Source organism: Arvicanthis niloticus, chromosome 6, assembly GCF_011762505.2.
Source record: "Arvicanthis niloticus isolate mArvNil1 chromosome 6, mArvNil1.pat.X, whole genome shotgun sequence".
NCBI classification, from domain to species: domain Eukaryota; kingdom Metazoa; phylum Chordata; class Mammalia; order Rodentia; family Muridae; genus Arvicanthis; species Arvicanthis niloticus.
The window spans coordinates 49109089-49123515 of NC_047663.1; the positions used below are offsets into that span (position 1 = coordinate 49109089).

Consider the following 14427-nt stretch of genomic DNA (forward strand, 5'->3'; position numbering starts at 1 on the left):
ATAAACAACCATGACTACTCCTCGAGTCAAAGATCACCTGTCATGGAAGGGCTAATGGTCAGGTCTAATACTGGTCTATTGAGCAAATTTGAAAAGGCCCCCTTCACTTTCCAACACTTCTGACTCAAGTTACGAAATGTATAAAGAACTGAGAGTTGAGACATACTTATCCAAGCACTTGGGAAACAAGCGTTTCACATAGCCATAGACTCTAGTGGACACTTGGACTCACCCCAGCTCTCCTAGTATCCAGTAACAAAGACAACCATTCCGATTTCTTATTTTTCCCTTCGGATTGAGAGGATTATTTAGGAATTCAAGTGTGAAATTATTTAGGAATTCAGAGTGAAAGAAAACTAGGAACATCCTCCTGCCACTCCGTGTGTGTGTGTGTGTGTGTGTGTGTGTGTGTGTGTGATAGAGTGTATATGTGTGCATGTGGAGGCCTAAAGTTGATATCTGGTCTCTTCCTTCATGGAGTCAGTCTCAGCTGAGCTCAGGACTTGCTGACTGGGCTAGTCTAGCCAGCCAGCTTGCTCTGGAGACCCTCAACCTTCACCTCTGGAAAGTTGGAATTACAGGATCACTTCTATGCCCTCCTTGTACTTATGTGGGTTCGGGGATCTGAACTTAGGTCCTCATGCTTGTATGGTAAATGCTTTATCCATGGAGCCATCTCCTTAGCTTAGGAATTTTCTTCATCTTCTGAAAGCCACACGACGAGGGGCTAGGCAATGCGAGAGCGGTGGACTTCAGTGGGTCTGATCCAGTCATTCCACAGGCTTAGATCACTTAAATGTTGCTCAACAGACGTCCCAGCGTTTCCCACTAGACTCATGCAATCAACTGTTTTGAAGTCTTCCTTGAACATGAGGAGACCAGAGGTCTGTTCCTGGCCCAGTGCCAACTTGCCTGTGAGACTGGACACGGTACTGTCAGGTCTCCCTCTTCTCAAGTCAGCAGAGTTAAACGGTGAGCTTCAAAGCCTTATTGTCTTCCCTCGTTTTTATTTCTGAACAGAATTCAATATGGCGGCTCCTAGGGCTGAAAAGAATTTCTTCTCATAGAAAACAACATCCCCTTGGTAGCCATATAGGTTCTGAACAAGATCATGGGGGAGCCCAACATTCTGAGCCCTAGAGATTTTCTCCCAGAAGTTGAGCCTCAGACACACCTTAGGGTGGGGAGGGGAGCTTGCTAACTTCACATGGTAGGGCTAACCCCAGCTTTCTGATGCAGTAGGCCTGGGCAGGGCTCAGGAATATGTATTTCCAACAAGTTGGGGGGCGGTGCCAAGTTGCTAGTGTTGGAGGGTTTGAACACTCAGATGCAGGTGCCTCTCAGCTCACTCACCTGGACAGAAAGGAATGATGGGGCCCTGGAATTACAGATAGCAGGACCTCTGGATATCAAATCAATGTTCTGCTCCCCACAACCCTGTTTTTGGTTATTATTATTTTAGCAAAGAAACCTTTTCAGTTTTACATTATTATTGTTTATTATTATTATTATTATTATTATTATTATTATTATTAATGTCTCCCTCTCTCTGTCCTCTCTCCCTTTCTTCTCCTCTGTGCGTGTGAGGTGTGAGTCTCTCTCTGTGTGTCTATGTCTATGTGTGTGTGTATGTGTGTAGGTAGAGGACAACTTGTGACAGTCAGTTCTTTCCTTCTAGAGAAGCGCTTTTACTTGTTGAGTCATCTTGCCTACCTCAAAGATATTAATATTAATACCAGAACTAAGAATATAGAGGTGAGTGTTAATTTCTTTCTTTCTTTCTTTCTTTCTTTCTTTCTTTCTTTCTTTTTCTTTCTTAGATTTGTTTATGTATTTATTTTATTGTTAGGATTGCTCTGTTTTCATGCACACCAGAAGAGGGCATCGGATCTCATTACAGATGGTTGTGAGCCACCATATGAGTGCTTGGCCTTGAACTCCGGACCTCTGGAAGAGCAATCAATGCTCTTAATTGCTGGGCCATCTCTCCAGCCCCTCATGACTGCCTTACGTTGTTTTAAATTTTATGCCTTTGTTTCATTATATTCATCTTTATGATTGCTTTCGACCACACAGACAGCTCTAATTTCCCATTTCTAGGAGTAATGCAAAGTTCTTTTTGTTTTTCTTCTTTCTTTCTCTTTCTTTCTTCCTTCCTTCCTTCCTTCCTTCCTTCTCCTTTTTTTTAATAAACGTGCTGCCTGTAAAATGAACGTGTTTGAAGATGGTTTATGGCTATGTTAAACTCATGACCTTGGCACTGAATGGCTGGAGTCTCTAAAGTGTAATTTTAACCCAATCCACAACAGTTTCAAGATCACTTAGCAGTGCGACCTTAACTGAGGAAAAGCTCGTTGCTTGGTAAATTTTACGCCTTGGGAGAAGTTATCTGGCTGAAAACCCATTCTTGCCTACCACTGTCTGGACCTATTCATGCACCGTGTTTGTCGCTAGGTTTGCAGGTCCTTCTCTCCGGGTTTGGAGCCGCGACCACACGCGGAACGCAGTCTATGTAGCTCGGTGGTCCCGGGCCTCCTGCGGCTCAGGACAGCGCTGAGACCGACCCGCAGTACACCTGTGGAGTCAGAGACTCTGGGACCCGGAACCCCGAGAGACCCAGAGTCCTGCTCCGTGTTTTGACGTTTTTCCGGCAGGATCAGACCTCTGACCACCCACTTTCTTTGTCTTACTTGCTGGGGTTACCCGTTAGCACGGCTCTCGCACATTCGCGCTTGCGCAGTCTTCTAACTAGGGCACCGTTGCGTCCGGTTGCCATAGAGACCACAGTTTTCTCTCCTGGTTCTCCCAGAACCAGGAGCTCCAGTTGGGATCAGGAGTGCCCTACAGAAGCTAGTATTCTTTGATGTACTGAGGTAAGTGAGCCCCGATCCACCTCACTGAAACCTTCTCCCTACCCACAGTGGTGTGTCTTTTTGTATCAGCCGTTAGCGCTGATATGGTCTCTTCTCCGAGACTATGCGTGTTTGTCCAAAGTTACATCTCAGGGAGCCACGCTGAGACAAACTCGGAAGAGACCTAGGAGGGACTGAACTGGGAGGCTCAGGAGTGTCTGAGGGGGTCACATGGGGCCTAGTGCTCAGCCTAGTCACGATCTGAATCCATCCTTGGTTGTGACAGCTTCAGAGGCCCCTTAGGATAAGTGATTATGGGGTCCAGAGAAGGAGCCCCCCAGAGTTCAGTTTTGCCTATGGAAGGCAGACGTGATGGTCATTCAGAGTCAGGGGCCCATAATTTTTTTTCTGTGACCATCTCCAGAGGCTGTCTTCTCCGTTGCCCCTCTTCTTTATTACATAGTCTCAATGCCCAGATGTTGGCTTACAGATATCACACCTGTTCGTTTCTTGCACAACATGTCTGGATTCATGTATTTGAAAGAATACTGCTTGTCTTAGGGTTCCTATTGCTGTGACAAAACACCATAATAAAAAAGTGAGTTGAGAGGAAAGGGCTTATTTGGCTTACACTTTCATATTGCTTGTTCATCATTGAAGGAAGTCAGGATAGGAACTCAAACAGGGCAGGAACGTAGAGGCAGGAGCTAATGCAGAGGACATGAAGGATATGCTTACTGGTTTGCTCATCATGGCTTGCTCCGTCTTCTCCCTTCTTTCCTTTCTCTTCCTTTCTTTCCCTCCTTTTCATTCGTTCCTTTCTCTTTCTTTCCGTCTTCCTCTCTCTTCTTCCTCTTCCTCCTCCAAGGCAGGGGTTCTCTGTGTATCCCTGACTTTCTTGGAACTCACTCTGTAGACCAGGCTAGTCTCAAACTCACAAGAGATCCACTTGCCTCTGCTTTCCTAGTGCTGGGATTAAAGGCATGCACCACCACTGCCCAGCTCAATCTGCTTTCTTACAGAAGCCAGGACCATCAGCTCAGGATTAGCACCATCCACAGTGGGCTGGGCCCTCCCCATCAATCACTAATCAGATATCCACAACCAGATCTCATGGAGTCATCTTCTCAAGCGAGGTTCCTTCCTTTCAGTTAACTCTAGCTTGTGTCAAGTTGACATAAGACTAACCAGTACGCTGTTCCGTGATTTACTGAGTGCAATGAGAACTCCACATCTCCAAAAGGAAATATTAATAGCATTCTTGTGATAGCCCTAAATGAGAATAGTCCACATGTTCATAAGCAATAGAAAACAGTTGATTTTTATGTACTCACCTGGCATATTACACAGCAATGAAATGGACGAACTACATTATAAGCAGTATGACCACTGTTATGAACACAATGTTAAATAAAAGCCGCCAGATGCTAAAGAATACACGGTGTATGGTTAAAAAGCAAAGAAACTTAGATGTAGCATTAAAGATGGGGCTAGTGGCCACCTTGTGTGCCTGGGAGTGGCAACTAGAGATTAGAAAAAGGTTTGGCATGTTGGTAACATTGTTTCTTGATCTGGGAGCTGGCTAGACTTGTGGCTGGGAGTTTGATTCAGATGATTTGTGCACGCTTCAGTAGTGAGTATCACAAATTGATGATAGCAATGACGGCAGAAACTGATGCTTTCATTTAATGGAACATGGTCTGTATTTGATTAGGACTTTGGAAATCCTAAATGGCCAAGCTACTGCAGTCTCCACCCAAGTTCCTCCCTGCGGAGTGGTATATTGCTAACAAAAGCCAGTACCACAGAGCAGAGGCCCAGAGGTCCCGATCCGAACGCCTGGTGGCGGAGAGCCAGAGGCTTGTGGAAGAAATTGAGAAGACCACCAGGAGGTCTCAGAGTGATGTGAACAAGAAACTTGGTAAGACAATATGCTTAGTATGGATGTGACCTAATCCTGATGAAGCTACTGGGGGCTAGCCATACCACAGGGGACGAGCAGAGTCTGTGCCTTCATGGGTCCTCACCCCTTGAAAGGAGAAAGATACGAAAGTCATTTACCAATATAGAGTCAGATATGTGCTGAGTGAAGAGAGCTAAGCTGGGGTGGGGCAGGCACTGGAGAACTGGGCAAGGTCCTTCACATAAGCATTTGAGTGGGTTTTACAGGAGGAACAATTAGGTCTTAACAATTTCATGATGATAAACAGCATTTATAGCCTGGCGATCTAAAATAAATAAAATAAAACAATAAAGGCAAAATAAAATGGACAGCGATCAGCCAAACACTTAAAATATACAAGCCAGAGGCATGAACTCGGATGCCTATGGGCAGGGCGGTAACAAAGGGGTGACGGTAAGAGGAGAGGGAGTGCGAGTGCGAGGACTGCTTTCAAAATACCAATCTTAATGTCATGGACTCATTGAGCAATTAAAAAATAGGTGTTTACAATGGCATTTAAAAAAAAAAGTTAAGTTCAAGACCAGCTTGTTCTACACAATGAGCGCTAGGACAACCAGGGCCATATTGAGAGATTTTGTCTCAAAAAACAAAATAGAACAAAACAACAACAAATAAACAAATGAAAAGCATCAAGGGGCTGACAAGGGGGCTTGGCTGGCAACCTGAGTTTGATCCCCAGAACCCAGGCAAAAGTGGAAGGAAAGACCCAACTTTATAAATGTGTCCTCTGACCTCCGTATATATGCCGAGGTACACGTACTCACATGCACACATCGTGTATTCATGCAAATAACACCAGTAACAGCAATAAACAGAATCAACCAGAGTTGGGTGGTGTATAGATCAGCGACAGAGTGTGTTTGTTAGGCCCTACGTTCTACGCTAGCACTGATACATACAGAAAAAAGCCCACAAAGTGCCTCAGAGTAAAGCTAACAAAAGATGTGCACAAGTTCTCCACTGAATACCACGGCTGTTACTGCAACAAGTCAAAGAGGCCTTAAATAAATGCAAGGAATGGATGTTAGTGGATAGGAGAGTCCAGTATTTCAATCAACCCATGGGGTGACCACTAACTGGATTTTTAATGCTAAATTTTTTTTCAAAGATTTATTTATTTTTATTTTTATTTTTTTTTTTTATGAGTACACTGTAGCTGTCTTCAGATGCACCAGAAGAGGGCATAGGATCCCATTACAGATGGTTTTGAGCCACCATGTGGTTGCTGGGATTTGAACTCAGAACCTCTGGAAGAGCCCTTAACCACTGAGCCATCTCGCCAGCCCTTAATGCTAAAATTAATGTATAGGTTCAATACAATGCCAATGAAAACATCACCAGGCTTTCTGGTGAAACTGGCTAAGCTGCTTCTAAAAAGGTAGAGGCCTGGCTGGCTTGAAGGCCGAGTTCTACCCCTGCCTCTACCTCTTACACACCGACAAAAGCAAATCTAGGTGAGACGTGCATCTAATTGGAAAGGTAAAACCATGGCACTTTCAGAGGAGGGCTTTTTATTTTCATTTTAGACAATTTTTCACTCTGTAGACTGGCTAGGCTAGCCTTGACCTCACAGTGATCTTCCTGTCTTAGCCTTCTGAGTCCTAGGATTATAGGAAGGAATTACAGTCAAGCGGGCATCACGCACCCACCAGGATGGCTAGTAAAAAAAAAAAAAAAAAAAAAAAAAAGAGGAGAAGAAAAAAGAAAGGAAAAGTGCCAGGTATTGGGGAAGAAGTGGACAGGGAGTAGCAGGGTTAGCCCCTTCTGCTGCTGGTAGACGGACAGATTGATACAGCACCCGCCCACGCTGGGTGTATACAACCTTTCACCCAACAGCTGCACACTGTGCAACTTATGAAACCTAATGTCTGTTTACCTAAGGATCTATGCTGCAGGCTTCATCAGTAGCAGAGTGGGTAAATAGTACCTTGCAGTATGATTTATTTTGTGTGCCTGGCCCTTTAAAGGATCTTCAGTGGCTATTCTTTGGGAATGCTTAGCCAGTAGACTCTATGACCTTCAGTGTCAGTTGCCTCTTGGACTTCTGGGAACAGGAGAGGGTATAAAAAGCCAGCAGAGGCCGAGAGAGGGGAAAGTAGAAGATGAGTAGGGTCCCGGAGACGCGGGAGTGGGGTCAGAGAGACAGTTGGTTCTGGAAGACAGAAGATTGAGTGGGCGCCAGAGAGGCAGTGGAAAGTGAACTGGGCAAGCAGACTGAGAGGAGGAGACAGTGACAGATGAGCCAGGAGAAGCTGAGCTGAGACAGAGAAGATACAGTTAGGAGACAGATAAAAAAGAAGAACCCATGAAGAACCCACAAACAAAATAGCAAAAAAAAAAAAAAAAAAAAAAAAAAAAAAAAAAAAAGAGAGAGAGAAAAAAAGACAAAAGGCTACAGTACCTCCTCTCTGCAGCAGGGAGCCTGGCGGGTCTGCAGCTTGATGCAGCAGCACCACAGAGGAATCTCAGGAACCTAGGAAGAGGTTCAGAAAAACAAACAAACAACACCTACAAATGGCACATACCACTTTCTCTCTCTCTCTCTCTCTTGTTCATTCATTCATTTTTTTTTTTTCCAAAACAGGGTTTCTCTGTGTAGTCCTGGCTGTCCTGGAACTCACTCTGTAGACCAGGCTGGCCTCAAACTCAGAAATCCACCTGCCTCTGCCTCCCAAGTGCTGGGATTAAAGGCGTGCGCCACCACTGCCTGGCACTTTATTTCATTTTTATAAATAAAGGCAAAATTAATTTATACTATGAGAACTCAGCAATAGCGTGTTAGGAAATGTGCCAGGGAATGTGTGTGTGTGTGTGTGTGTGTGTGTGTGTGTGTGAGAGAGAGAGAGAGAGAGAGAGAGAGAGAGTCAGGTGAGGCTTTTCTGGATGCTGCTAATGTTTCTTGAGTCAGGTACTTGGTTCTCACCCTCGCGTCTTACATTTTGTAATATGTTTTGATGTCTGTCCTTGCAGAGTTTCCATCTGAAATTTAGAACTGAGTCCAACACGTAGAAGCCTGGGCTGGGTCCGAGCCATAAAGTGAGCTCGGATGGGAGGGACAAAGCACTTAGACCTTACTTAGTGACATTCGACTCTCCCGTCCGTGGGACACTTAGTTTCCATCCCTTCTGGCTGTTCTCCAGGACGGAAAGTCATGGTGTGCCTCTCACCTCGTGCTTTTGCTTTCTTTCCGGCGGTTTCTTCCTGGTTGTTGATCCTTCTCTTTCCATTCATCTCTTTTGGGACTCCTTATGCTCTTGGCCCTGTTAGCCTTTTCTCTGCTTTCCTTTTTAAAAAGATTTATTTTTTATTGTTACGTGCATTTGAGTGAGTTTATGTATACTGAGTGTGTGTGTGCAAGAAGCCACAGAAGTCAGAAGAGGGTGTCAGATGCCCTGAATCTGGAGTAACCGGCAGTTGTGAGATACCATGTGGGTGCTGGGAACCGAGCCCGGGTCCTTTGCAAGAGCAGCCAGAGCTCTTGGTTGCAGAGCTATCTTTCCAGCCCCAGCCTTCCTGGGCTTTGTCTCCTAAGCGCTCATTAGAAATTGCATCATGATCCTCTTTGTTTTCCAAATAGAAATTATCCTATCTGAATTCTTTTATGGCAGCCACCCTGGTTGCCATACATTTTCACCTACATTGCTTTAAGCACCTCAAAATAAATATATCCCAAGACTAATGCATTGTTTTCCTTCAAAACCTGCCTGTATAGCTCCGTAGCTTGGTGAGTGTACCAGGACCTGTCCTCCCGTCGACTGCAATCCTTAACTATGCCCAGTATTGTGCTAGATGGTTCCCAGAGTAAAGCTGATGAAGACATTCTAGTATAAAAGAGGGATTAAAAACTCAAAAGACCACTAATGTAATCCAGGGCTAAGGTGATGGCAGTAAGAATGAGGAGAAGGTGTACACTAATTCGCAGGCAACAATACTTTGAGGATGAATTTTCACAATAGAAGCCAAGGATAAGCCGACAAAGGCAGGATGCAGGAGTTGATGCAAAGTAGAACCAGGGGCAGTGATGCCAGGTGAGTGTGGGAGGCAGTTTTGGACGGTCCAGTATGCAGCCTAGGAAAAATTAGGAAGTGAGTTGGGGAGTCGACACACGCACGTCGTGATGGACAGCAGCTGTGTAGATGGGATTGCTCAGAGAATGTGCTGAGGGAAGAGCACAGAGAGGGTCAAAGGTGGACCCAAAGGTCCAAAAACCAAAGAGACAAGGTGTCAAGGTCTAGAAAGACCGCAAGTGAGGGCTTTGCAGGTGAGGGTGTCTTCTATTGTATGGTGCTTGCCTAAGCCTAGAGGAGGCTTGAAAGGAGAATGGAAAATGTGTTTGAACTGTTGGCTTCTGAGATAACAGGACTAGAAGGGCAGTGAAAGATGCATGGTGGGTGGGTTGGAGACCATTTCAGAGCAGGATGATTCCAGTTTTTGTAACGGATACAGACACTGGATGCAGGGCATTCTTCCTTACAAAATTCCAGCCAAACAGCAGCAAAATATTCTTGAAAGCTTTGTCCCCAGGAAAAGGATTGGTAGGGATCGAGCAGCAGCAGGAGGTGATGGACATGACATACTGGAAACTAGAAAGCAGAAAGCAGCCACACACAGGGACTGTGGGCAGTTGGAGTGGAGCAAAGGCGCTGGGCAAACGGACTCATGCTACAGAAAACTTGAATACACAAAGGTGGGTTTGTATCCAGCTACTGCCTAAGCTGGAGACTCAGGATGAGCTGGAGCCATTCCAGCTTGCCCTCATTGCTAGCAGAGTGTCTGAGATCAAAGGACTCTGAACAGAGGTTATAGGACATTGGTAGCCTGGCTTTGACATGTTCTCCATCTGACAAGGTATTAGAAGATCTTTCTATGAGAAATTAACTGTCTTCAAAAGAAGGATATGCAGATATGCATGTTTGAAGAGTCTCCAGGAAAATGCCCAGGCCCTGCTTCATGGCTCCATTCAAAGAGCATTCCATCGGACAAGCACTGTCCCCACAGACAGAGCTGTCCCCACAGACAGTTTCCAAGCAGCATTTCAGCATGACATCTGCTAACACTTGAAGAAGATTTCCAGCATGGAACACACAAACAAATGAACATACCAACTCAGGAGACAGTACATCAGGCAATGAGCAGATCCTCCAGACTGGTGGAAGATGCTGCAGCCTTGAAAAAGAGACATCAGGGGAACAAAGAGCCTTGGAAATGAAAACTAGAAAACAGAAAAAGTTAAACATCAAAGGAGTGTTGAAAGTTAAAGTTGCAGAATAATGAATGAGAGAAAGAGAGAGAGAAAGAAAGAAAGAGAGAGAGAGAAAGAAAGAGAGAGAGGAGAGAAAAGATAGGCAAGCCAGAAGTTCAGTCTGAGAGATTCAGGGATTGTTGGCGATTCAAGATTGACGATAGAGAAGAGGAGAAGAAAGTATCTGTTGTGGAAAATATTAAAATCAATCAGCAGTTCCCGAGCTGTGCCCAGCACCGGTGGGCCACATGGCACCTGAGTTCCAAAATCTCTCCACCCAACTCACTAAGTTCCCTTTGGTGGGTCACTACCACACCAGCCCTGGGCTTTAAATCCCCCATGGCCTTTGTGGTGCATATCAGGCAAAGCCACGCTTTGTCACTGCACCTTTCTCTCTTGAGTTGAGTCACCACCTGTGAGAAGAAAAACACCACACAAACTTAGTTTAGAAACAGTGGTAACTCAATCTCTGGGTGCAACAGCTAGACTGCTAATCTTGTAAGCCATATTAATTCTAAATTCTCCAGTGGCAAATCCTTGCGGATTCACCATAAGCCGGGATACACTAGTAGCTGCATCTTGCCCTATTGTTGTCCCATCCTGGAAAAAAGACCCTCTCTCCCTCCTGCTTCCTCTCTTCCCCTGCTGGGATTGATTGACAGGATGCTGAGTATTCTGTCAGAAAGTTTGAAGAAGGATTAGTAATTAATACAGATAAAGTGAAGAAGTTACTTTCAATTTTTTTTCTTTTATGTATTATTTGTGCCTGCATGTGTACATGTGAGTGCAGATGCCTGTGGAGATCACAGGAGGGCATCAGATCCTCAAAGCTGGAGTTCCAGGTGATTTTGAGCCACCTAACTGGGATATGAACTCTGGTTCTTTACAAGAAGAGCAAGTGCTCCTACCCCACTCCCACCCCCAGCCATTTCTTCAGCCCCTGAAGTGGTTGCTATAGTAACCACTTTACTATCTATATGTTTCCTATAACTCAGATATGCACAATCTAATCTCCAAAAAAGAGGTCATTTGGCCTGGGGAGATGGCTCATTGTGTAAGATTGCATGTTGTGCAAACATAGGATGCGAGTTCAGATCCCCAGAACCCATACAAAATGCCAAGAATTCCTCATAAAGCCGGCGGGAGGGGGGTGGGGACAGAGAAAGGAGGATCCTTAGGGCTTGCTGGCCACCAGCTTTATAAGAGAGCCTCTCTCTCTCTCTCTCTCTCTCTCTCTCTCTCTCTCTCTCTCTCTCATACATACACACACTCACACACACAGCACAATACAACTCACAGAGACACACACACATGCTAATGCTTATGTTATTTTAGGGAGAGGAAATCAATAATTACACAATCAGTACCTCATTAGTTTAAGATTCAAATGTGAAGTTACTCATTCTGATTCATTGGCTTGTATTGTTTGCTTTTATAATCAGCTATCTTTTACTTGTATTGCTGAAATAAGTTTGCCTTTAGTCAGGTGTAATGGCTTATCTCATAATCTCAGTGCCTGAGAAGCTGAAGATTAAAAATTCAAGGCCATGAGCCAGGAGTTGGTGGTGCACACCTTTACCACAGCACCCAGGAGGCAGAGGCAGATGGTAGATCTCTGTGAGTTCCAGACCAGCCTGGTCTACAGAAGGAGTTCCAAGGCAGCCAGGGCTACACAGAGAAACTTTATCTTGAAAAACCAAAAGGAAAAGGCCAACCCAAATTAGAGCAAGATACTGCCTAAACAAAAAAACAAACTTAATATTTTGCTTATCAAAAACTAAAAATGAAGCAATGATACAATTATAATCATGTCAGAACAGAAAGTTATTCAAGAGGCCAGCCTGGTCTACAGAGTGAGTTGCAGGACAGCCAGGGCTACACAGAGAAACCCTGTCTCAAAAAAAAAAAAAAAAAAAAAAAAAAAAAAAAAAGAAAAGAAAAAAAAAAGAAAAAAAGAAAAAAAAAAGAAAAAATAAAGTTATTCAAGAAATTTACCAAAATATGCCATTGTATTTGTGTAAACAATGCTATATATTCAAAAACTATAAGTAGATTGTAGGTTAGTATTTGATAAAATGTTGATACATATATATTGGGAGGTAGAAGGACCAGGAGGCTGTTGTTCTGAGTTAGTTAAAAGGAATCCAGGGGTGAAGAACACAGCTCAGCATTACAGAGCCTGCCTAGCATGCTAAAGGGCCTAGGGACAAGCCTCAGCCCTGAAAAACAAAAACAGAAACAAACACAAACAAAACAGAGCGGAAAAAGAGTGGAAGTATTAAAATCAATGCTCTAAGTGGAGGCCAGGGAGGAGGGACCTTAGATTCACCAGGCTGTGTCATGCTATTTAACTTTCCAAACAACATACATTTATATCTTCAACACAGTTCAAAGGTTACAGGATTACAGCAATAGCTCCATAGTTAAGAGTACGTAATGCTCTTACAGAGGACCCAAGTTCAGTTCCTAGAACTGTGTCAGGAGCCTCCCAACCACTATGACTCCAGCTCTAGGGTGCTCAGACCCCTCTGGCCTCTGCAGACACCAGAACTCATGTGCACAGAAACAGACACAGACACACAGACTTACAGACACACAGATATATATATACACACACACAGACACACACAGACACAACCACAATGAAAACACTATAATAAATCTTTAAAAAAATTTAAAGAGTTATCAGCCAGGTGGTACATACCTGTAATTCTAGCACTCAGACTGAGACAAGAGGAAGGAAAGTTCAAACCCAGCCTGGGCTACATGGTAAGACTGCATCATGAATGGATGAATGAATGAATGAATGAATGAGTTATTTAAAATAGAGGTCAGTTGAAGAACTAGAGTTTAGAGTAATTAATGCTATTTTGAGAGTAAGAAAAATATCTCCTTTCCCTTTTGCTAATAAACATTTAACATGCGCACATGCACACGTGCACACACACACATATAAATTTTTTGAGACAGGGTCTCAATGTAGCCCAGGAGAGAGAGAGAGGGAGAGAGAAGGAGAGAGAGGGAGAGAGAGGGAGAGAGAGAGGGAGAGGGAGAGAGAGGGAGAGAGGGAGAGAGAGAGAGAGGTAGAGGGAGAGAGAGGGAGAGAGAGGGAGAGGGGGGGAGAGAAGGGGGGTAGAGGGGGGAAGGGGAGGGAGGGGGAGGGAGGGGGAGGAGAGGGAGGAAGAGAGGGGAAGAAGAGGGGGGGAAAGGGGGAAAGGGGGGAAGAAGAGGGGGGAAGAAGAGGGGGGAAAAGGAGGGAGGGGAGAGGGGGAAAAGGGAGGAGAGGGGGAGAGGGGGAGAGGGGGGAGAGGGCAGAGGGGGAGGGAGGGAATCTTGAATTTCTGATTCTTCTGTCTCTACCTCCCACGCGCTGGGACCACAGCCTTGTACCAACATGCCCAGTTTGTTGGGTGCTGGGAAGTGAACTGGGGATGCTGCCTGCACATTAGGCAAACTGTTTACCAACTGAGCTATGCTGCTCACCTTCCTGATCAGCGTGTATAAAAATGTCACAAAGACTGGTTGTGGTAAAGTACATCTTTAATCCCAACACACAGGAGGCAGAGACAGGTGGATATCTGTGAGTTCTAGGCCTCACTGGTCTACATAGCAAGTTCCAGAGCTACACAGTGAGACCCTGGATTAAAAAGGTGGTGGTGCTGCTGCACAGCTCCAAGAAAAGAGGCAGTCTCGGGTAGTGTCACAGAAGTCCTGAAAAGTCCTCTAGGCTTGGAGTGGGGCTTAGCTGTGAACAAGCAAGGGTACCTAAGTTCAATTCCCGGCACCACAGCAAACACACACACACACACACACACACACACACACAGTCGCCTCCTCTGGGAGCTGACAAACTCTGGTGGTTCTCTGTGTGCCTCAGAGCAGAGACTTGAGGAGGTCAAGTTCTGGAAGAAAGAGTTAGATGACAAACTCGAACAGCTCGTGCACCAGACAGATGACCTTCTCACATACAAGATCCGCCTGGAGAGATCCTTGGAGAGTTACAAGGAGCCCCTGGAGATCACGGAGAAGTGCCTGGCTTACAGGTAATTTGCCTGCTGCAGGTGACTCTGTGCCCGTGCTCCATGGCAGGTTGAGCTGAGCTGAGTGAGACCTCAGTGGTGGGCTGAGTGGCGTCTGTGGAAGAAGCATTACTTTTGTTCATGCCTAAACCCTGCTGTCCTCTAACTAAAAATCTGTTAGGGCTCAATTTTCTGTGTCCAAGAATTACAAAATTACATTAATCTTAAAATCATTTCTTTTCTGGTCACTTAGTGTTTTGAGATTTATTTTTATTGTATGCCTATATGTTTTTGCTTGCACAGCTATGTATCAGATATGTGGAGTGCCAGAGGAGTCCAGAAGGGGGTGCT

General features: G+C 44.9%; 1 protein-coding gene across 1 annotated transcript in view; it reads left to right on the plus strand.

The window, feature by feature from the left end:
* The first annotated feature begins 2741 nt into the window (after window positions 1-2741).
* Tekt1 (tektin 1) overlaps window positions 2742-14427 on the plus strand; it is a 24285-nt gene continuing 12599 nt past the window's right edge. The window contains exons 1-3 of the mRNA XM_034507085.2: window positions 2742-2873; window positions 4567-4773; window positions 13935-14100. Coding sequence (XP_034362976.1) covers window positions 4584-4773; window positions 13935-14100 — 356 coding nt within the window. The 5' untranslated portion in view covers window positions 2742-2873; window positions 4567-4583. The remainder of the gene's footprint in view (window positions 2874-4566; window positions 4774-13934; window positions 14101-14427) is intronic.